Source organism: Cervus elaphus, chromosome 8 (genome assembly GCF_910594005.1).
Source record: "Cervus elaphus chromosome 8, mCerEla1.1, whole genome shotgun sequence".
Lineage (NCBI taxonomy): Eukaryota > Metazoa > Chordata > Mammalia > Artiodactyla > Cervidae > Cervus > Cervus elaphus.
The window spans coordinates 8,005,324-8,028,695 of NC_057822.1; the positions used below are offsets into that span (position 1 = coordinate 8,005,324).

The window sequence follows — 23,372 nt, forward strand, 5'->3', positions numbered from 1 at the left end:
AGGATGAGGGCAGCGCCACGTAGAGACTAGAGCAAGCTCATAAATTCCCACCTGGCATGTCCGAGCCACAGGCTCAGACATCGGGCACTCTGTCGTTTGCTGTTGGCGTGAATTTGTCACTGGCAAGAAGGTGATGTTCATCACTTGTGACTTTCGGGGTGCCCCTGGGTGGGCTTCTGGAAGGGGATCCTAGAATGTGCTCAGAACCTGGGTGGGGGCTGGGCCCTCCTCCTGCTCCATCTCTAAACTTCAGTCAAAACAAGTGGGGGGTGTGGGTGGGGAGGCTTGATAATCTGAAAGTCTTTAGCTCACAGAACCTGGTCCCATCCCAGGAGCACGGGGGAGAATGTTCCCAGTCCTACAGGGGAGCCCTGCACTTGATGAGGGAAAGAGCAGGAAAGGAAAAGGAGAAATAAGCAAATGGATGGAGGAGGCGCTAGATTTACTCAGTCAACAAACGTTTTTTTGAGCACTTACTATGTGCCAGGATTTATTTTAGGTGCTGAGGATCCAGCAATGGACCTGATGGCTTTGATTCCAGCAGGGAAGACAGAAGATAAACAAGGAGTGAATACATACACACGCCAGCAAAATTAGTGTGTGTGCGTTAAGTCGATTCAGTCTTGTCTGACTCTGTGCAACCCTATGGACTGTAGCCCTTCAGGCTCCTCTGTCCATGGGATTCTCCAGGCAAGAATATTGGAGTGGGTTGCCATGCCCTCCTCCAGGGGATCTTCCCGACCCAGGGATTGAACCCACGCCTCTTATGTCTCCTGCTTTGGCAATGGGTTCTTTACCAGCAGCGCCCTCTGGGAAACCTAGTGGGTGGGTCACTAATTCCCTAGATGGGGCGGGGTGGCTGTCAGTCAAAGTCTCTTGAAGGAGGTGACATCTGAGCCAAGACCTGAGGTTGAAGGACTCAGGAGGAGGAAGGGAGCAGGGAACCGATGTGAGGGCCCATGGCGCGGCAGGAACCCATTGCTCCCATCTGCCTTCTCCTGCCTTTTCTGCACCGGGAGTGTCCATGACTCTGAATCTTGTTTCTCGATTTCTGCTTCTCCCACAGTAGCCCTGAGAAGCATGTGGGGATGAATCTAAGCAGCCCAACCTGCCGCTGAAGAACCCGAGCTGGAGCTGGGAGGGGCCCGTAAAGGACTCCTTCAAGCCCATCCCCAGCCTGGTGCTCCTCGGGCCAGCCCCCGCCGTCCAGCATGTTCTAAAACCTCCAGGTCCAGGCAGGCAGCAGCCAGAGTGGAGTCTGGCCCTGGGCACAGCTCTCCAGGGGTCACGGGGCTGGAAACGTGGGCCGCTAGGCAGGGCCCAGGAGGGGCGGCGCTGGGCCCCCCTACCCAGACGGGGGTCCCGAGCGGAAGGCGCCCGGCCCTGATTGGAACAAGGTGCCGGGCCCGGGAGCCCAGCCGGGCTCCATTGATCTTGCCCGGTGTTCCAGCCACCGGGCGGGGCCAGCGCCGGGCAGGCTGCCGGCTTTCCCAGGTGTGGGGACTCCCTGGGGGAATGGTCTCTTATGTGGTTGCGGAGCAGGCCTGCCACCCAGCACGTGGGGAGGCCAGGGCGTTAGGGGCACGCTGGCAGTGTGTGTGCAGGGGGGTGGTCCGGAGACTTGGAATCCCACAGCTGGCCAGTGTCAGGCTCCTGGAGACAGGGTCTCGGACTCCAGGCTCCAAGACTCCAAGAATATCAGAAGCTTTGTCATCAGCATGCACAGTTTGTAAGTGCTCACTGTATGCCAGGCACAGTGCGGAGCACTTGGTACAGTTTAACTCCTGGCATCATCCCTCTGCCCAGGAGGCTGGGTTCTATGATCACCCCACTTTCAGGCAGTGAGACTGAGGCTCAGCAGGGTCAGTAACCTGCCTAAGGTCACACTGTTACAAGGCTTTTGTCCTTGAATATAAGAGCCCTAGAATCAGAGGGTCTTAAGAGTGTGGGAATCACAGCCGGTCAATGTTGGAAGGAATCCCAGGTGGCGCAAGTGGTCAAGAATCTGCCTGCCAATGCAGGAGATACAGGAGATGCGGGTTTGATCCCTGGGTTGAGAAGATTCCCCTGCAGGAGGAAACGGCAACCCACTCCAGTGTCCTTGCCTGGGAAATCCCATGGACAGAGGAGCCTGGTGGGGTACAGTCAATGGAGTCGGGGAGAGTCAGACGCGACTGAGCACATATGGTGTTGGGAAGACCTTGAGGATCCTTAAGTCTAACTCATTGGAACCCCTTTTCCTTCTCAGCTTGCAGTATCTAGGAGGGCAGTTTGGCCTTTGATATGAGTGGGTGTTAGCAGAACAGGATGGTCTTGGGAGCAGGGGTTGAGGGCAGATGAGGACAGGGAGTGGAGAGGGGCATCGCTGATTCTGCCCTTCCAGTCAGCCCTGTGGGGTTCTTCGTGACCACACCCACCTTCTATCTGTCTGTCCTCATCTCTTTCCACTCTCCCCTTCCCTCTTCCCCCTCCAGCCATACTGGCCTTTTCGTTGGTCCTCAAACACACAGTTATACCCCCACCACCATGCCTTTGCACATGCTGTTCCCTCTGCCTGGAATGTCTTTACATTCAGTCCACATGGCTCAACTCCCCACCTCAGTCAGGTCCCTGACGCCCCAGTGAAAGGCCTTCTTGGAGCCCCAGCGGCAGGCAGATTAATGGCCCCCAGAGATGCCCATATCCCAGCCCCTGAAACTGAATACATTACTTCATGTGGCAAAAGGAACTTTGTAGATATGGTGAAGGTTTAGGACTTTGACATGAGGAGATTATTCTGGATTATCTGATGGGCCCAATACATCACACGGGTCCCTACAAGTGGAAGAGGGAGGCAGAAGAGGACAGTCAGAGGGAGGTGTGATCGGGAAAACTGGGCAACCAGAGATGATGGCATGAGAGACGTGGCCCAGCATTGCTGGCCGTGAAGACGGGAAAGGGCCACTATCAAGGAAAGCAGACGGCTCTTAGAAGCTGGGCACGATGAGGACGTGGATTCTCCCGTAGCCCCCAGAAAGAACCACAGCCCTGCCAACACCTTACTCTTAGCGAAACTCATGCAGGCTTTCTGACCCCCCAGATTTGTATGATAATAATGTCTGTTGCTTTAAACTACTGCATTGGCGGTGATTTGTTACAGCAAATCTTTTTCCATTTGGTTTCACATCCCCAGTTAGACTTGCCAGATTTAGCAAATAAAAATACAGAATACTCAGTTAAATTGGATTTCAGATAAACAGAAATACTTTTTCAATATAAACTTGTCCCAACAAGTGCAATCATTCATTGTTTATCTGAAATTCAACTGACTTGGGTATCCTGTACTTTGTCTGGTAACTCTATTCCCAGTGATTAAAAAAAGGCTTAGGATCATACTAGGATCTCAATAAGTATCTGTTGAATGACTGAAATAAATAAATAAATGAATGAACGAACATTAAATTTTAGCTTAAAAATCCTTTTGGCTCCCAGAATGCATGCAGGGTATATAACAACCAATCATGAAAGCAAACAGTTTCATGATCCTTGCTATATACCAAATACCATTCTGAGTGCACTACAATTGCTAACTTAGTTAGTTCTTGCAGTAACCCAATGAGGTCACTAGCCCATTTTACAGATGAGGAAACTGAGGCCCTTGAGGTTCAGTAACTTTCTCAGTCACATAGCCTGCAGAGCCAAGCAATTCAGGGCCCTTGAATTCCCTCACAGAACATTCTAGCTTTATGTCTTAATATGCTTTCCCACACATAGCAGATTCTTTTTCTCTCATAGACCATGGTGCTTTGTGAGGGGTGGCTTCCCGCTTTTCTCTGACTGCAGAACCCTTGCTCATACATCAAAGCCTGGTCCTAATTCCCCTTCATTGTGAGACTGTCTCCGATGCTCCCAGGAGGACTTGTCCCCTCCTCTGATTGCATTATAAGGACTTGCTTTTGTGTCCTTCACTCTCCCAGACTATGACCACCCTGAGGACAGAACTGAGTACGTTCAGTTCTTTGGCCCAGGAACTTAGAACTGAGCCTTCCTCTAGGGGGCTTTCCGGAAGCATTTAAGGACCAATGAACGAGTGAATGAATGAACAAAGGAATGAATGAACATCTATCTCACTCTGAGCCTCAGTTTTAGAGTCTATGAAAGGGGAAGAACAATCTCTAACCCCTACACCCCCATCTCTGGAAGCAAAACACATTTTTTTCTAATTAGAAGGATAAAACACACTCATTAAAGAAAAACTGGAAAATAATGAAATTATGCAGAAGAAAATTAAAACCATCCATAATCCTGCCACCCAGAACAATTGTTAATATTTTGGTTTTCAGCCTTCTGGTATTCTTACTGTATGTATAGATTTAATTTCTTCTCTCCCTCCCTCTTTCTTTTCTTTTCTAATGGTGGGAACCTATATTCCATGTTTTGAATCTGGTTTAGAAGCTCACCAACCTACAGTGGTACATTTCCCCATGTTATTAATCCTCTCCTCAACTGTGGGCGATGTGACTGTGCTGACTGGGCATGTTGGGGGTCAGAGTATGGACAGACTCCCACCTCTGGCTCCCTTGTGGTCTGCCCTTTTGGGTGTTTCCAGATTTCAGTTATGAAGAAGACACTGCCTGGAATACCCCGGTGTGGACGCCTTAGGCGCGTTCCTGGGTCCTCCGTTGGAGAACATTCCAGGACTGGGAAGCCCACGTGGACACTGTTGTGCCCTCAACACTGCCTGCCCACTGCTCCCCAGCCCCACTCCTACCACTGGCCTTGGCAGAAAACCCTGGGGATCAATTTGGAAGAGTGGCCCCATCTATATCCAAGGCCTCTCTGGTTCCATCCAGGCTGAAGATACTCGTGTACTCAGCCACTTGTCCACGTTATGGTCTAAGGCTCATGACTTCCATCTCAGACACCAGGTTCCAAATGCAGCAGCCTGAGACATCTCTGAGGGTGCTCTCGGCCCCAGGCCAGCGTATACATCACGCGTGTTAATAATTCAATGACTCAATTCACCACATAGCAGGCCCTGTGCATTTCTGTGCACCCCTATACCTCTCCTTAGCAGCTGGGATGACTGTGTCCCATCTTACAGATGAGATCCCTGAGGGCCTAAGAACTCAGTGACTTGTAGAAGTCACAGAGCAAGGGAACAGGGCATCTGGGGTTCAGCTCCGGTTGGCCTGACTTGGTGTAAAGCTGACTCTTCTGCCCTGCCCCCCAGAGGCTGCACCCCTGTGGACCACTGATTCTGCCCTAAAGAGCCGTGAGCCTTGTAATCTGGGGTGCAAAGACCCAGTGCCACTGCCCCTTCTGGCTACTATCTGATGGGGCACTGCCTCAGCATAACTGGGAAGTCAAGGGGAGCTTTGAGCTATAAGTTGGGCAGGCCAGATCCTGCCCTCTCCTGCATGTGTGTGCCCTCACCCTCTCCATCTGTGAAATGGGAGAGCAGGGACTCAGAGGACCTCCTGGGCGTGTGGCTTCTCTGAGCCCAGCAGTGGTGATAACTCGGCGCTGAGTCAAAGGGAGAGAGAACTTTGTCAGACGGGCCACGTCATCATAGGCAGCCAAGCCTGGTCCTCGGGGGGTTGGAGTAGGCAAGTCTCTGTCCTAGGCCAGGCTGGGGGGACCTGATAGCCCCAGATGGAACCTCCCCCCTCCAGCCCCAGCAGATGGGAGGCTATTTTTTAACCAACCCCACAGGAAGAAGAGGCCAGAAATGAGCTCGGGCGGGGTTAACCCAGGTCCCTGGGGACCCCTCCTATTTGCATCCTCTTCTCCCGCAGCAGCCAGGGAGCTAAGTGGACTTCACCTGGAGCTTCCTGGAGCCTTCCAGAGTTCCCAGAAGATCAGGCTGCTGGAGCTAGAAGGTCCCCGCGTGGTCCCCATGTGATGGGCGGGAAAACCGAAGCCCAGAGGGGTTGGACCAGGCCTGCCTTCCTCACTGCCTCTCTGCCATGTGCTCCCACCTCCTCTGCCTCTACCTTTCTTGGGTGACCCAGGGCGGGACCTTCCTGCGTGGCCTCAGTTTCCCCACTTGTAAGGTCCCCTCCGGGTATCTCTGAAGCCTTTCCCAGCTGGAGAACCTCCTTCTGAGCTGGGGCCGCCACTCTGGTCCATCTGTCCTGGGTTTCCCAAAGGCCTCATCCCTCTCGAAGCATCAGCTGCATGGACACAGCCCAGTGGCAGGTGTCTGGGGACCACCCCCCCCCCACCCAGGAAGAGATGAACTTCCTGGCCCGAGAAATGGGGACCAGTCTGGGTAGGGGTAAAGCTGCTTCCCCTGCGGTCTCCCTCAGACCACACCACCAGATGTCCCCGGGTCCCCGCAGGCAGGGGTTCCTGAAAAGTTGGGTGTCTGTCACGGCGGGTGCAGCCTCTGATGTGTGTTTGCCTCTGTGAGTGGGCGTGGGGGAGCATGGGGGTTGGTGGGCACACAGCCCGGGGGCCTAACATAGAGGGGGTACCAGACTTTGGCTGCTGAACTGGGGCAGCTTGTGATAGTGGCCCGACCACACCCACAGCTCCTACCCAGAGCCCTGGACTGGGGCTGGGCTAGCCTGAAGGTGGGAGGCATGTGGGGGGGGGCGGTGCCTGAAGGGCAGGCGTACAGGTGGGGAGGGGCACAGGTGAGGGAGGGGGTACATGTGGGGAAGGTGTGCCCGTGGGGGATGGATCTCAGGGAACAGCGGCCTCTGTGGGTGAGGGTTACATGTGAGGGAGGGGTGCATGTGGGTGAAGGCACAGCGCCCAGATGCCATCAGGGCCCCCAGGAGCTGGGACCCCAGGGAATGCTTGCAGGGAGCTGACTCTGACTTACCTCCTTCTTATTGTCTGTTTCAAACAATACTGTTAGTAAATAACGTTAATTGTGTTAGTCGATCGTGCTCAGTCGCTCAGTCATGTCCGACTCTTTGCAACCCGGTGGACTGTAGCCCACCAGGCTCCTCTGTCCATGGGATTCTCCAGGCAAGAATACTGGAGTGGATTGCCATTTCCTCCTCCAGGGGATCTTCCCGACCCAGGGATCGAACATGCGTCTCCTGCATCTCCTGCATTAGCAGGCAGAGTCTTTCCCACTGAGCAACTGGGGAAGTCGCTCAGTCGTGTCCAACAGTTTGCAACCCCATGGACTGCTTAGCCCACCAGGCTCTTCTGTCTGTGGAATTCTCTAGGCAAGAATGCTGGAGTGGGTTGCCATTCCCTTCTCCAGGGGATCTTCCAGACCCAGGAATTGAACCCAAGTCTCCTGCATGGCAGGCAGATTCTTTACTGTCTGAGCAACATTAATTGAGTTCCTTATATAACACACCCCTGTCCCTATGATACAAGTAATATGAGTGCAATGAAAACCTTGGAAAAATACAGAAAAACCACCTTAAAAATGTTAAAGCTGGAAATCTTAGCACCAGAGTAAATACCATGCATCTCTGAGGAGGAAGGATTTGGCAGAGCTTTTTAATATAATCATCTTAGTTCTCATACCCTGAGCATTTCAATGGGGCTACGGGCAGAGCTAAGCACTTGAAATATTATTTTGGTTAATTCTCTGAACTGTTATTTTCCCCCTTGTCCAGATGAGGAAACTGTGTGAAAGGGAGGTTAAATATATCCAGGGAGTAAGTAGCAGAGCTAAGATTCAGACCCAGGGCTGGCTAATTTGAAAGTACAGATCATTCCAGGGTTGGGATCCAGGGCTTGGCTCCCCTGGGAAAACTGTGTTCCCTTATTCCTTCCTCCGGAGGTATTTACTGAGCCCTCCTAGGAATCAAACCTAGCTCACCATGGGAACCTGGTTGCGGACAAGACAGGTCCTAATCAGAGCCCCCAATGGTCACAGACCGAGCCCCATCCCTCACCACAGCTTGGTCCCCAACCCGCTGTCCCTGGCTGAGCTGTGGTCCCGCCTCCCCCGTCAACAGGGGCCTCTGTGAGCTTATCGTGGAGGGCCACGATGTGTCCAAAGGCAAGGCCAGGTGCCTGCCTCACCCATTCCATTGTCTGCTCAGGCAGGGAGACCCTCAGGAGCCCACCCAATGCCCCAGGCCCAACACTCTGGGCCAAGCCCCCCCAACCTGGGGTCGGGGGCAGAGAAGCCCAGCTTCCATCCTGCCTTGGCTGAATGGCAAGCCTCCACTCACAGCATGGGGCCACCCTGGAGTCTGAGCTGGCGTGTACCCCCCAGCAGCCCCTTTTAGCCAAGGACAAAGTTATTAGGAATGTCAAGAGGCAACCGTGGAGCAGGACACACGTGTGGGACCTTCCGAATCTGCAGCGCTGCGCCATCCCGTGGGTTACAGCCCATGAAGCTGGTCCTGCTTGAGGGAGGGACCCAGCTCAGTCATTCAACTTCCACCCCAGCAACAAAGCCCCTGACATGCGGGGGTGCAGGGGGGAGTGTGGGGTGTGTATCCAACATGTGCACTCAGGAGCTGCCTTTCTTGTCCTGGGCTGTGCCCGTGGAGGACCCCGTGGCAGTGGGGAGCAGAGCCTGGCATGCAACCCCAGCTCCACCCCCTACACATGATGTGAACTTAGGCAAGTGACTTCACTTCTCTGGGCCTTACTTTCCTCCTCTGCAAAATGGGGACAAAATTACCAACCGCTTGGGGTTTCAGAGTTAGCAATGACATCAAGTGCTGAGCCCACAATTTCAGAGGTGACTTGGGGCAGAGGAATATTCCCCTGGACAAGCAAGGGGTCCATGAACTGGGGTAGAAGCATGTCTGTGCTGCTCACCCCATGTGGGGGACCAACATAGAAAATTCCAGAGGACTGCTGCAAGATGCCTAGGCAGGAGGCTTGGGGCAGTGCTGGACCACACATAACCTGCGCCAGGTGGGAGGGGCTCCAGGGAGAGGGACTCCAGCCTGGAGGGAGAGGCCCCCACCGAAGGGCTCAGAGTGCCCCTATGAGAGGGGCAGCAGGGTCTCTCCCTGCCAAATGGGAAAGGAGCCCTTTGCTTGTACCACGTGTGGACCTGGGTCAGCCATTGGACTTTGGCCTGGCTCTTGGAGTGCTCTCTGAGCTCAGCTTTGGCTCAACATCCCCCACCTCGGGGCTCCCACTGCTCTGTGCCTCAGTTTCCCCAACTATGCACTGATGGAGGAGAAGAACACCATCCATCGAGTGCCTTCTCTGTAGGTCACATGCTGTGTTTTACAAACCTCCCCATCTTGGTCCTCAAATGACCGCTGGCCCATTTCTCAGATGAGGAAACTGTAACCCAGCAAAGGTGATGACTAACCCAGCAAGAAAGCAGCAGAGCTGATTCTGCTCGGGGAGGCTTGAGGAAGTGCCACCAGCCTTTCCCAGGAAGGAGGCCGGTGGAAGCCAAGGGATGTTCCTTTATCTGGGGAAACCTCAGTTGTTAATAACTCGGAGCTGACGTGCTATGGTGAGGTGCACAGGCTCCAGTTGCAGGTTTGAGCCTCAACTCCGTGATCTTGGGCAGGCAGTTTAATATCTCTGGGCTTCAGTGGTCTCATGCATAAAACAGGCTTAATATTGGTATTTATTTTGTAGGGTTGTAAGGATTAAGACTGGAGAAGGAAATGGCAACCCACTCCAGTACTATTGCCTGGAAAATCCCATGGACGGAGGAGCCTGATAGACTACAGTCCATGGAGTCGCCAAGAGTCGGACACGACTGAGCGACTTCACTTTCACTTCAAGGATTAAGAGGGGCTTCCCTGGTGGCTCAGATGGTAAAGTGTCTGACCGCAATGCGGAGACCCGGGTTCGATCCCTGGGTTGGGAAGATCCCCTGGAGAAGGAAATGGCAACCCACTCCAGTACTCTCACCTGGAAAATTCCATGGACAGAGGAGCCCAGTGGGGTCCATGGGGTCCATGGGGTCGCAAAGAGTCAGACACAACTGAGCGACTTCACTTTCACTTTCAAAGATTAAGAGAGCAGAGCACTTAGTGCCTGGCATATGGTAAGAGTCATGTAAGTGTTGGATGCTAATAGGACTCCTTAAGAGTTGTCATAATTTATATTTTCTAGACAATTATGCCTGGAGAAGGGAAAAGCTACCTACTCCAGTACTCTGGCCTGAAGAATGCTAGACAATCATGCATTTATTGATTCCAGTTTTGTACTTTCCGTTTTGTATTTAGGATCCAGCAAATTTCCCTTTCAAGTTTCACATAACTTCCTAGGTCCTTGAGAAGGTAACTCTCTGCTCCCACAATGGATTTAATAAGTTGTCCCGAGAGCAACTTTTCCCTAAGTGGGCTCTCAGCGCACCAGCTCCTTTGAGCAGCCAATGTTTGTTAGCATATCAAAGGCTGAAATGTCCTCCACAAAACCCTCGGTGGAGCACTGGTTGGTACAGTCATTCTCTATCTTGTTTGGCCACAGAGTCCCCTTTATGTCTTTTTCTTTTTAGATTGATTTTTATTGGAGTATAGTTGCTTTACAGTGTTATGCTAGTTTCCGCCGTAGAGCAAAGTGAATCAGATAGATACATATATATCTCCACTCTTTTTTAGATTCCTTTGCTTCCCACTTAGGTCACCACAGAGCACTGAGTAGAATTCCCTATGCAGTAGGTTCTCACTAGTTAACCGTTTTATGTATAGCTGTGTATACATGTCAACCTTAATCTTCCCATTCATCCCACCCCCACCCGGACCCCCCCCCCCAACTCCCGGTAACCTTAAGTTTGTTTTCTACATCTGTGACTCTACTTCTGCTTTGCAAATAACTTACTGTACTATTTTTCTAGATTCCACGCATGAGCGGTGTGATACAATATTTATCTTTTCTCTGTTTGACTTACTCTACTCCGTATGACAATCTCTGCGCCCATCCATGTTGGTGCAAGTGGCATTATTTTGCTCCTTTCCATGAGCCCCCTTCGTTTCTGCTCGGCACCTGATGACATCTGCCGAACACACGTCAGGAGATGTCCCACTCATTTCCTGGTTTCTAGGAAATGGCAGAGATGTGAGCAGAGCCCCCCACAGAGATGAGTGAGTGGTTCCACCTCTACGGAAATCATCTCCAGTAACTCGCTTCCACTGCTCAGCTGGTCCCCTGCGTTCTCATCATTGTCTGATTCAGTCCCCACAGCATCCTGGCAAGGTCAGTAGCGTCAATATCCCCATCTTACAGATGAGGAAATTGAGGTTCACGGAGGTTAAATGGCCACACAGCCAGTAAGTGGCAGATACAGGAGGCAAACCCACAGCTTCTGATTCTAAACCCCACATTCTTTCTCCTGAACATTGATAGGAAAAATAAAAATAGATCTCATTCTTACAGGATCGATCTTCCCTGGTGATATGCTTTTAAAAATCTAAAGCCTCCTCGCCATAGCACTGAATACATTACAAACTTAAATCTTTAGCAGCTTTCTTCTGCTTAAAAAGCAGTTCATGATGGTTGGGTATAAGACGTTTCAAACATTCTGAGTTGGAAAATGAAAAACTTCATAACCTCACCTCAAGAGATAATGTGGGTTGACAGTTGGGCACATATTCTGCTAGGTCTGGATGGTCCAACATGTGCTATTTAAATAAAAATAGTTAAGATAAAATAATGTTAAAAATTCAGTCCTTTATTCAGACTCATTGTGGACCTGGGCCAGCCCATTTCAAGCATTCAGTATTTACACGCAGTGAGTGGCTACAGCGTCAGGCAGTAGAGACAGAATATTTTCATCATCGCAGAAAGTTCTATTGAATAGCATTGCTCTAGACTCTTGCAAGACATATCCCAACATATATGCATACTGATTATTAATATATTTGGTGAAGTTCCTGGATATGTCATAAGTCTCTGTATGGCCTCACCCATAAAGGGAACAACCCTCTAGAGGCAAAAACCAGACACAGGGGAAAAGAGTCTAGACCGAAATACATTGAATGATAGCGGTTTTCTCTGGGTTTGAGATTACAGAGTTTATTTTTACATTTCCTAGGTCCTTCAGGTGATCGACAACCTAAAATGCAGGAGGGGTGGGCATTTGGTGAATTCATGTTTTCCCTAAAGTTCTTGCTGGTTCTAAAAGCTTCAAGGGATGTGCTTACATAAGGCTTCATTTATTATTATTTTTAAAATTGTGGATGCATGAAGAATGGAAGCCTGCACAAGTCAAAGGAATGAAGCATAAGAAGGAGAAGCAGACAGAGGTTCATTTTCAGCCTAGGGTCCCCTCCTGCTCAGGGCTGTTCTAGGCAGGATCGGCTTCACGGACATACAGGTCAAGCAGTCACACAGGGTCCCTTGTTTAGCAGAGCCCCCACTGGGACTTCCCACTGGGTGGTCCAGTGGTTAAGAATCTGCCTTCCAGTGCAGGGGACTCGGGTTCAATCCCTGGTCGGGGAACTAAGATCCCACATGCCATTGGGCTACTAAGCTGGCTGTGCCCTGCCCGCAACCACTGAGCCTGCACACCACATGAGACCCACTGCAGCCAAAGATAAATAAATAAATATTTTTTAAAAAGAAAAAGAAGAGCCCCACTCTTAGTTTCATGCTCTGTATTTTGCCATCCTGAAATTCTATTTGGTTTTCGAACAAGGGGCCCTGCATTCTCCTTTTGCACTGTGCCCTACAAGTTGTTCCATGGGCACCGGTCCCGGGATTCTCCCCGGAATGGGTCTCGTTTTGGCTGCTCTGAACTATCGACTTGTCCTCGTCAGACCACAGATGAGCCCATCCATGGTGCACTCTACGTGCCTGAGAACAAGTTTGCTTTAGTTACTAAGATGTGTGTCTAGAGAGTGATAAAAATAGGACTTGCAAGCGGGTGCAGGAGGGCCCCTGTGGTCTCTACTCACACACAGGAGCTCAAGACGCACGTCTACACTGGCCTATTTCAGAGACAGCAGCCTGGTGCATCATGGGATGCTGTGCCCCACATCACTGCTTCGCTTGGATCCCGCCTGGACCCCACTGCCTTGAAGGCCATGCCCAGCCTCTAGGCTTGGCTTACCTTCCTTCTAGCATCTTCTCCCTCCACATTGCTGCAGGACCCACAGACCCTCCCATCTCTAAGCAAGCATCTTTACAAGGTCTTTCTGCCAAACCTTTGCTGATGCCATTTATTCTGCCTGGAACACCAATGTTCCTCCCTTCCAAGATCTGTCTATCCCAGATTCTATCCTTTCTGGGAAGCCTGGAAGTATGTGAGAGGGCCTGAAGGTACTCTAGTAGCACAGAACAGAATATGGATCACTTTGCCTGGAGGAATCAGGGAGGCCTCCATGGAGGTGGTGAGCTGGGACCTTAAAGAACCCTAACCCTAACCTGTCTGCCAGGTAGAAAGGAGACTTTTGTTGGGTTGGCTTTGATATCAGACAGATTCTGACATGAATTTGGGCTTTGCTGGTTACTAGTTGCATGATGTTGGGTTAGTTACTTCTCTTTGCTGAGCCTCAGTTTCTTCATCTGTAAAATGGGGGTGACATCGATCACACTTACTACATGGATTAGAGATTAACTGATTGGCACACAGCAAGTCATTAACAAACATGGTTCCCTTCTCCTTTCCTTAGGGTCTTTCTCCTGTGAGATGTTTGTTTCAGCCCCTCACCTGTCGCTCTGGCTCTGTTTATTCATCTCTGCAATAAAGGTAGTGGTGCCCCGCACATGGACCTGTGATGAGGATTCAATGCGGGTAATGGGAACATTTACAGAAATCCCAGGAGGCTGAGATTGTATATCGATAGGAAGTATATCAGTCAAAGAGGGGCTGGCCTTTCTCACTGGGGCATTTTCCTGAGAAAAACTCTTTCCATACATCACCGGGCTCCAGGAAGGCAGGCAGCTTTGTCTGTTTTGTCCACTCCTGAATCCTCAATGCCCAGCACAGTGCTTGGCATGCAGATGGTACTCAGTAAATGTCCACTGAACAGCACCAGTTGGCCCACATGGCACCCAGGCCCTGGGCACTGGGAATGGGAGAATCCAGGGAAACCAACCCTTCCCAGGGAACCTGTCTTCAGACGGGGGCCACAGTACAGGTCACTAGCATTTCCTGAGTGCCTGCAACATGTAAGGCTCTGCTCAGCCCAGGGCAGACCCTGGCTCCGCTGCCAGATGGGAGAGAACCCGGGGGGAAGGTGACGGGCACAGGGGCGTGGGAAGAGGAACAGGCCGCCAGGGGCGGCCAGCAGGGTCTTGACTGGGCGGAAGCAGACCCACCCCACGCTGCAACCCCGGCTGACGGGGGACCCAATTCACCTGCTACTAGCAGGGGGGGGCTGCCCCTTCCTCTTCTTTGTTTTGAAAAACTAAAGTTCCCCCCCTAAATTTATAAGTAATACATGTTCAGGGCTTGCAACTTTGGAAAACCAGGTGTCCCTGGTGGCTCAGTAGTAATGAAGCCTCCTGCCAATGCAGGAGACATGTGTTCGATCCCTGATCCGGGAAGATCTCACCTGCCCCAGAGCAACCAAGCCCAGGCGCCATGACCATTGATCCTGTGTCCTAGAGCCCCGGAGCCACAACTACCGAGCCCACGTGCTGTAGCTGCTGAAGCCCTCTCGCCCTAGAACCCGTGCTCTGCAATGAGAGAAGCCACCGCAGTGAGAAGCCTGCACGCCACAACTAGAGAATAGCTCCTGCTTGCCGCCACTGGAGAAAGCCTACTCACAGCAACGAAGATCCAGCATGGCCAAAGATAGATAAATAAAAATTGAAAAAATTTTGGAAAACCTACAATCAAAAGAATTAGAAATAAATGCTCCCCACGATCATTGCATCATGTCGCACAAACAACAGCATTTTTGTGTTTTCCCTCCAGCCTTTTTTCTAAGGCGGACCTGCTTCCACGGGTGGTGTCCTCCGCCCTCTGGGAGGGGACACGGCTGCTCTATAGGGGAGAACCAGGCTCAGTGCCGTGAGCCCTCGCTACCCAGGACATGGGGCTTCTTGCTCCAACCATCTTGTCCCTGTTGCATCTTGCTGGCTGGAGCTGTGGGTGGGAGGCTCCGTCCATGGGGGGCAAGGAGGATGGAAAGAAAGTCCTTGGGGGGGGCACTTCTTGGGGCCGTAGTGGTGTGTTTGTCTTTAGCCACAGGGCACCTGGGTGAGTTGAGTCTGAGGCAGGGGCATGACCAAAATGGACCTCCCTTCTCCTCCCGATCCCCTTTCTTTTCACCCCTTTCACTTGTGTGCCCCACGTTTTCCTTCCCTTATGTCTTCCTCTTGCTCTACACCCAGCCATTGTTCTCCTCTTTACAAAGGTGAGCAGATCCCTGAAATTACCCTGCATTCGAAAAAAGCCCAGTGGGGCCTTCACCCCAGAGGGGCCAAACACCGTGGTGGAATTTCAGTCAGATGTTCTGGGGGGCGGCTAACTTCGGTCACCTCAGCAAATCATAAGTTATGGGCATCCGCCCTCTCCGCCCACACGTAAGTCTGAACCTTTTGCCAAAAACACTTTTCCCAGACGCAAAAGAAAACCCCAAAGAGGAACCTAAACCTTCACACGGCTGTGCCGATTGGACATGAGGGCTCAGACTCCCACCAGCAAGCGTTGTTTCAAAGAACGAGCCAGACGGTGAAGAGGAAGTAAGGGGAGAAGCTGGAACCCTCCCGAGGGTCTGTGTTGGTCCATCCATTCATTGGTCCTTTCACTCCCCCTCTACTTCCTCCTCAAAGCCCAACCTGCTGCTGGGAGCACCCCGCTTGCCAGGAGGAGGGTAGGGGGTAGTGCGGGCAGGGGCAGGGCACTCCTGAGGCCTGGAGAGGAAAAGCAGGGGAACCCAGGAAGGCTCCCCAGAAGGGGAGGTCTTTAGACTGGGCCTTGAGAAGAGAGAGACGGGTTTCTCACCTTCCCCATCCAGTTCAGAGTCAGACTCTTGCCCAGGAGGAACAGGAACACTACATAGTCATAATTTCCATAATTAGGGAGGTCTTGCCTCTGCGCCAAGCCCTGTGTTAAATATGTAATATACATAAGCTCATTAACCCACCCAACATGCCTTAAGGTGGCTACCGTTTGTTCTCCCCATTGTACGGATGAGAAAACTGAGTTCAGAGAGGCCACACCTTGCCCGCGGCCACATAGCAAGGAAGTGGCAGGACCTGGCTGCAGCCTGGGCTTGTGACTAACTGCGTTTCATGCTGGCTCTTCTCCATCCCCGTCTCTCGGAGCCATTGACAAGGGGCCTGACGGTCCTTCTTACAGGCTCCCTGCGCTGTCCTCTCCAGGGAATCACCAGGGGGTCAGTGTTAGAGAAAGAGCTGTGGGTGAGACATGGGAGTGCCCGCCGTTAGTGAACGGGGCAGGGCACAGGGCCGAGAGTTTGAGGAGGTGGCCGTGCTGAGCGAGTGTTCACTACAGACCAAGCGTCATGCAGGCCTTCAGGGCAGGGTTGCCTTCTCTCTTGCAACCTCTCTAGCCCCATCTTACGGAGGAGGAAACCAATTCAAAGAGCTGAAGTCACGTGTTGGGTCACCCAGCTAACCTAACAGCTTCAACCTGGCCTGACTCCTGAGCTATGTGTGAGGTTATGTGTGAGCAAGTGGCTGGGGAAAGTCGGTGTTCCCGCTATGTCCCGGCCTCACACAAGACCACATGCCTCTCTGGACCTCAGTTTCCCCATCTATAAACCAAGGTGGAGGCGCTCTGCCTGCCAGCTCCAATGTTTCTCCTGAATTCACTATTGTTCTTGCTTCTCGCTGTGTCTCCAGGTAGGACAGTCTCGCTCCCAACCCGGCTGTGTTCCTCCACGAGGTGCCGTTTCAAGGAGGATGGGGTGGAGGACTCAGGCTCCAAATCCACTGAGGGGTAAAACCCTCCCTTCCCACCTCCCCCTGTCCCCCTAACTTCCAGCAGGTAAGGCAGGCTACTGGGCACCAAGGCGGGAGTGACTGAGGCCCAGGCCAGCCTGGGTCTGAAGCTCCCGGGAGGTTCTTGATGGCCACAGGGTCCTGAGGAATACTGCTGGCAAGAGGGGATGTGTGAGCTCAGCCTTGGAGACTGGGTGAGGTTCCTTAGCTGCCAGTAGGGCAACCCCCTGCTTGGTGGGTTTGAGGAAGGGTCTGTAGATGAGGCATCCCCAGGAGACGGCCGGAGGACCAGCATCCTTCTGACCCACTGAACCCTTAGCCCGGACTCCAGTCTCCCCGCCAATGAAGGCATCCAGACTGGCTCCCAGGTGAGGATGGGGTGGGGTGGTTGGGGGGTGCCACTGCTTTCCTGCTCTCAGAGCCTTCTGGAAGGTCAGGCCCTGTTGCTTGGGGGCATCCGACTCCTGGCCCCCATGTCCCCCGAGAGCTCCCCCCCACCTCCCGGGTAGCTGAGGAGGCCTCAGCTTTGATGCGGCCACCTCCAGGCCAGGGTGTCAATGGGCTCTCTATGTGACCAGCGGGGCCGCTGGGGGCCGCCAGCCGCCGTCGTGGGCACGGGTGAGGCCTGGACACACAGTCCCACTGTGTGGGGCCGCCTCATGCCCGCCCAGACCCTGTGGCCAGTGGGGGGACTCCCAGGAATGCCCTTCCTGCCTGGGGGGTACTTTGGACAGGCAGGGTGGTCTGGGGAGACGGGCGTGTGCAGGGCGGCCTCAGGAGCCGCCGTCAAAGGGGCTCCGCAGAGGTGGCGCCAGGCAAGCGCCAGAGTGGGTGTGGGTGGCTGGCGGTCAGTCCCTTCATCTCCTGGGGCTGTGGGGGGAGGGGAAGCTGCCAAGGTCTCGCTGCTCGGGGTGACCAACCATCGTGGGGTGCCCGGGACTCGGGAGGGTCCCCTGTTGTTTGCCCACTGCCTAGAGCTGAGCAAAGGACATAGTGAGTGGCCTCTCTGGTCCGAGCGGCTGCTCCACTGTCTGGTAACCTCTGAGTCAGACTCTGCCCAGGGCCATTCTGTCCACCCCCTGCCTTTGCACAGGCCTGCCTTGCACCTGAGAGACGGTTTCCCATTCCTTCCAGGTGTCTTCAGGGGCAGAGCTGCTGGCCAGCTGCCCACCACTGCTCAGAGAACCCCAGCCAGACAGGCCCATCCTAGTCCCCTTCTAGCACCTCACCCCACATGGCGCCCCGCAGCCACCCCAGGAGGCGCCCGGCATCATCACAGCCTTTCCTGCTTCCCCACCTTGCCCCCTGCCTGGGACATCCTTTCCCCGTTGATCACTTCCTCACCCTGCAAGGCCCAGCTCCAGGAGAACTGTCTGGCCAGTCGCCCTCTCTTCCCCAAGCCCTCTTGTTCTTAGTCCATTCTAACATTTATCCCAACCCGGTGCAATTTTCGGTTCACCCATCTCTTTCTACACCAGACCGTGACTTCTTCAAGGGTAGAGAGCCTGACCTAGTCACCCTTGCAGCTGAGCTCCCGGCACAAGGCCAGGCTCAAGATAATTCGAAAAATGAAGATGTTTAGCAAGCGCTTACTCTGTGCCAGTACCCTGCTTGTTTAATTCTCTCCAGAGCCCATGAGGTTGGTGTAATCATCGCTCCCATTTTACAGATGGGGAAACAGGCACAGAGAGGTGAAGCAACTTGCCCCGAGCTACGACACTCTGAAGGGCAGAGGCAGGACTTGAGCCTGGAGCTCTGATTCCAGAAGCCAGCTTGAACTCATATCTCCTCCTTGATGAGCTTATGTGGAATTACTGAGTCAGGGAAACCTTCTTCTCCCTGCGATTCCTGCACGTGGCCGTTTAGACCCATTTCCTGCAGTTCTCTCCCTGGAGGGGTGCCCTCCCTGAGTGTCCTGGGGAGGGTGCATTTTGTGGGTGCTGTGATTGGGGGCCCTGCTGCAAGAGGACACCCCAGGGGTGCAGAGATAGGCCTCGTGGGCAGATCCAGAATGAAGGTGCTGGCCCTCCAAGGGCTGTGGACAGGCCCTCGGGCATTCCCAGGCCATAGTCCCGTTTGTCCGGTGGGGACCCCAAGGCCCATAGTCATGCAGTGTATTCTTAGACCTCAGCTTCCCCAATTGTCAAAGAGAGGATTCATGCCTGGGAGATCCTCGGGAGAAGCGATGGGAGAAGGTGGAGGATTGCACCCCAGGAACCCCCTTCACCCTCTCAGTGTCTGGAATGCTGCCATCAGTCTGCCGGCTCTGTGGGATAAGCACCACCCTCTTCTCGTCTCCTCCTCACCCTCTAATTCAGGTGGGGATCAAATGCCTCTCCACACTCTCCCCATCCTCCCAGGTGGCTCAGTGGTAAAGAATCTGCCTGCCCCTGCAGGGAACACAGGAGACCCAGGTTAGATCCCTGGGTCAGGAAGATCTCCTGGAGGAGGAAATGGCAACCCACACCAGTATTCTTGCCTGGAGGATCCCATGGATAGAGCAGCCTGGCCGGCACACATGCACACACGCCAGGCTCTCCCCAAACCTCTTCATCACAGAGAACTGAGAGGAGTTCTGGAATCCGGAACCCAACTTGAAAAACCTCTCAAGAGGTGGTGATGCCCTGAGACCCGCTTGCTCTACCACTTCGGGCTAAGGAACTAGGACCGTAGGCCTGAATTCAGGGACTCCATGGACTCAGGCAGGAAACACATGATGTCTTTCCTTTCACTGACCTCTAGCTAAAGTTTAGCATCTTTTTTCCACGGGTGACTTTGTCAGACATCCTTCAGTCTCCTTAGAGCTGTCACGATTCTCCTGAAATTCTGTGTATGCCCATTGCTGTCACATCACGGCCCTTACCGTCTCCACTGAGAGGCCTGTGGTCACGGTGTCACACACTGGCTTTTTTTCATAGTTTGAACACAGCGTTTCTATAGATTTGAGGGTTTTGGTTTTTTTTTTTCATAGTTCTTTGTATTTTGTTCTATGCATTTAAAAATACGACTCTGAGGAGTCCATAAGCTTCCTGCGAGTCCGCAAAGGTCCCCGGCTCCAGGCAGGTTAAGGACCTTGGGTGGATTAGCATGAGGCGAGAGTTGCAGGACCCCGGGGTTGGATCTCTCTGGGGACAGAGTTGGGAAACCTCCAGAGACAGAATCTGGGAGGCAGATCCATTCAAGTGAGTGGGAAGTGGGAGGGATAGAACCGGGCAAGAGAGTGGGGCCAGATTGTGTGGACAGGACTCGGAACTTCAGGGAAAGCTTCAGACAGCAGACTGAGCACCACCGCCCCCCCCCCCCCCACACACACACTGGCTTACCAGATCACTCCCCAGGGATCAGCACGCTCTGCCCGGCAGCCTCCCATCTCTGTGCACACAGCCAGCCCAAAGCCACCAGCTGTCCCCTCCCTCTCCCTCCGGGTCACCTCTACCATCTCTCAGGAGCCCACCCTAGGTGGATGGCCCTTTAGTCCCGACTCCTAAATTTCCTTTGTTTCAAGCTCAACGTTTCTCCATCTTGCTCACGGAGGGAGAAGTACAGATTACAAAGACCCAGCAAATGGTTTTTATAAACTTCTGTTTTCTTGCCACAGCACTGCCTTTAATTAGCTTGGAGGACCACAAAGGGAGCAGCGTTATACTAGGAGCTGCTGGAAGGAAGGAGCCCACAGCACTCAGCTCCCAGACCCAGGGCTATTGCTGGTCACCGGCCACTAGCAGGTTTGACGGGAGCGCCCCCACCACGGGGACGGCAGCCCCCCCACAACCCTCCTCTCCCCCACTCAGCGCCCCGTCTGCAGCCACACAGCCTGCCTCAGCCCCTCTCCAGGGAGGAGGAGCGGGTCCAGCCCTCAGACAAGCCCGTGCAGAAGCCTTTGAACAATAAGTACCCAAATGTGCCTCGGTCCCTGCACAGAGCTGGCTGCCCAGGGACTGGCTCAGAGTCAGTCCACAGCGGGACAGGCAGATGGGCAGATGGACAGTCAGACCGGCTACTGCATCTCAACTGACCACCTCAGCAAAGCAAAGGCAGTGCCAGGCCCCCAAGCCCTGGAGTTCTGCAGTCCACTCCATCCCTCTGTTCCAGAGGAGAAGTCGGCCCCGTGTACAACCCCGAGGCGCTGCCCTCACACACAGGCCATTCCCAGCCTCAGGCAATCAGAATGCACAGCCAGAGGGGCCTTCATCTGAGGCACAGAGAGGTTAAGTAACTTGTCTAAGGCTGCCCAGCAGGGTAGCCTCAGGGTCTCTTGACCCCCGATCTCAGGTGCCACAGCCCCATCTGGGCTCCCACTACTTGGGGGGAAGGCAACAAGGTGTTGTCTGAGGCCCGGGCACGTCACCTCGAAGGGCCAGACAGAGGAATAGTCTCCCCCTGAGTTCTAGCCTCAATCAGAGGTTCCCAGCGGGGGATCTGGGAACTAAATCCTTTTTGAGGGACAAAACTTAGACCTCCGGGTCCCTCTAGGCCATAGACAGAAACAACTGATTTCTCCCCATGACCAAATTCACAAACCTTCCCGAGGCCTGCTCCCCACACTCTGATCCAGGCTCAGGGCCACCCAGAGTTGCATGCATTCCAACAAAAGCCTGGACCCCTTCCTCCCTCTGCTTCCCTAGTCCCAAGTGTTCCTCGGAAAATGCAGAGTTAGGGGAAGGTCCTTGGGAAGATCTCTGAGTCTGCCAATGTAAGCCTTGCCCCCTGCCTGCTCTGTGGCCCTGGGCAGAAGGCAGCAGGGGCCCTGGGGAAAGGGAGGATCTGAGCATCTACCTGAGCACGGGTAGAGGGTCTGAGCACCCCAGGAGGGCCAGGGGCTAGGGGTGCAGGGCCCCGGAGCCCCACGGGGGAGGCAGGAATCACACCCGTGGGGTCACAGGGACACCCCCGTGGCCTCTCCATCTCAAGACCCTCAGAGCTCTGATCTTTGAGGTTTTGAGGTCTTGTGGTATCCATGACCTCCACCAGGAATGGTCCCCACCAGGAACAGTCCCCACCAGCTGAGGATAAAAGTCCACAAAGATGTCCCACTCCAGGAGACCACGGAGGCCACCAAGCCCAGTTCCCACCTCCGGCTTTCAGAAGCCAGCGGATTTAGGTAACCAACCCCGGGCCCTTGAAGGCAGCCAGGGCGGGCGGTGGAGGGTCGCGGTCCAGGGCCTGGCCCCAGATCCCCACCCGAGAGGGCGCTCATTACTCACCGCGGATGAAGGTCTGCGAGTAGGTCGGGAAGGAATCGAAGATGCTGTTCGATGCCATGCCCCGCTCTGAGGAAGGCGAGGTTTCAGCCCTTCTGGGGTTGGGTTGGGATGGATTGGTTGGCTGTTGTTTTATTTTTTCCTAGCTACTTTTGAAAATAAAGTGGGGGGGGGGGTTGCTTTTTGTTTGTTTTTTTTTCGTTTTGCCTCTCCCCCCCCCCCAACTCCCACCTACTGCTACGAAAAAGAAAAAAGGAAAGAACGCGAGAGTGTGTGTGTGAGCGAGAGAGGAAAAAAATCCCCAAGGAAAGTAAGTTTCTGTTTGTACCCAAGAATTTGGATTCCCGGTCCCACAGGAATGTCTCGCCACAAATTTTCAACAGAAGCGTATGCAGAGTGTATCATTAGATGGCGGGAAGGGGCCTTCAGCAGCCAGGGCAGGAGTCGTGGGGCGGTGAGAGCAGGAACAGCCCTGCCCCAAGCGCCTCGGGAATGAATGAATGAGGCTCGCCCCCGTCAGAGCTCAGCTCAGTGGGTGCGAGAGCGGCCGGGGGTGGGAGGACCGGGAGCCAACCAGCTCCGGCGCAGGGCCCCCCGAAGGCGGCCGAGGGCCTCGCCTTGTGGTTCTGTGGTTGAGGGACCAGGCCTTCACGGTGTCAACTCAACCTCAGCTCACAGGATGCAAGAAGCTAGCTCGCGGCCTTGGCTCATTGGCTGGGCGGCAGTCACCTGGGCCGTGATGTCAGAGCCTCTTAGAAGATCTTGTGGCTGCCTCGCTCCCTTTTTAGAAAAAAAAAGAGAGAGAGAGAGAGAGAGAAAAGGGATGGCTTTTATTTGTGGGGCTGGCCTCAGCACGCGGCCCAAAAGCAGAACTGAAAGCGGCTGGAGCGGGAGTGGCCGGGCGGTGGTTTGGATCCTGTGGGAGACTCCTTTTTAATGAAGGCCAGTGTGGGCCCGGGTAGCAGGGAGCCCCAGGAGCCCGGATCCCTCCAGGGCCCCCCATCTGGGCTGTGGGTGGTTGTCACCCGGCCATCGTCAACCAATTCAGTCCCAGAGAGGTGTCCACACGTGTGGCTGGGTGGCGCTTCAGGGAGATTTTATGAGAGTTGGGATCAGGCACCAAGGGAAACACATGAAGGGGCGTCACCAGCGCTCACGCCGGAGCCCGTGGGCCTCCAGAAAGGGCTTCCTGGGGAAAGCCGGGGGCACGGCCTCGCCAAGGGGCCTTGTGCAGAGCTTGGGGTCTGAGGCCCGCACCCAGTCATTCAGGGCCCTTTGCTCTCTTTGCCCACCTGTGTGTCTCTATGGGGTTCTCTGTTCCAGCCTCGTGTGCCTGGACTTGCCTGCCTCTGGGCCTTTCCTCTTGCTCTCCGGTCCCCACTGCCTCCAACCCTCCCGCCTCCATACCCGCCCCCACCCTGCCGGCTC

At 53.9% G+C, this 23,372-nt stretch overlaps 1 protein-coding gene across 1 annotated transcript in view; it reads right to left on the minus strand.

The window, feature by feature from the left end:
- The window catches only part of RUNX3 (RUNX family transcription factor 3), a 63,901-nt gene extending 41,457 nt beyond the window's left edge, over positions 1–22,444 (minus strand). The window contains exon 1 of the mRNA XM_043909273.1: positions 21,948–22,444. Within this exon, the coding sequence (XP_043765208.1) occupies positions 21,948–22,005 (58 nt within the window). The 5' untranslated portion in view covers positions 22,006–22,444. The remainder of the gene's footprint in view (positions 1–21,947) is intronic.
- Positions 22,445–23,372: the final 928 nt, after the last annotated feature.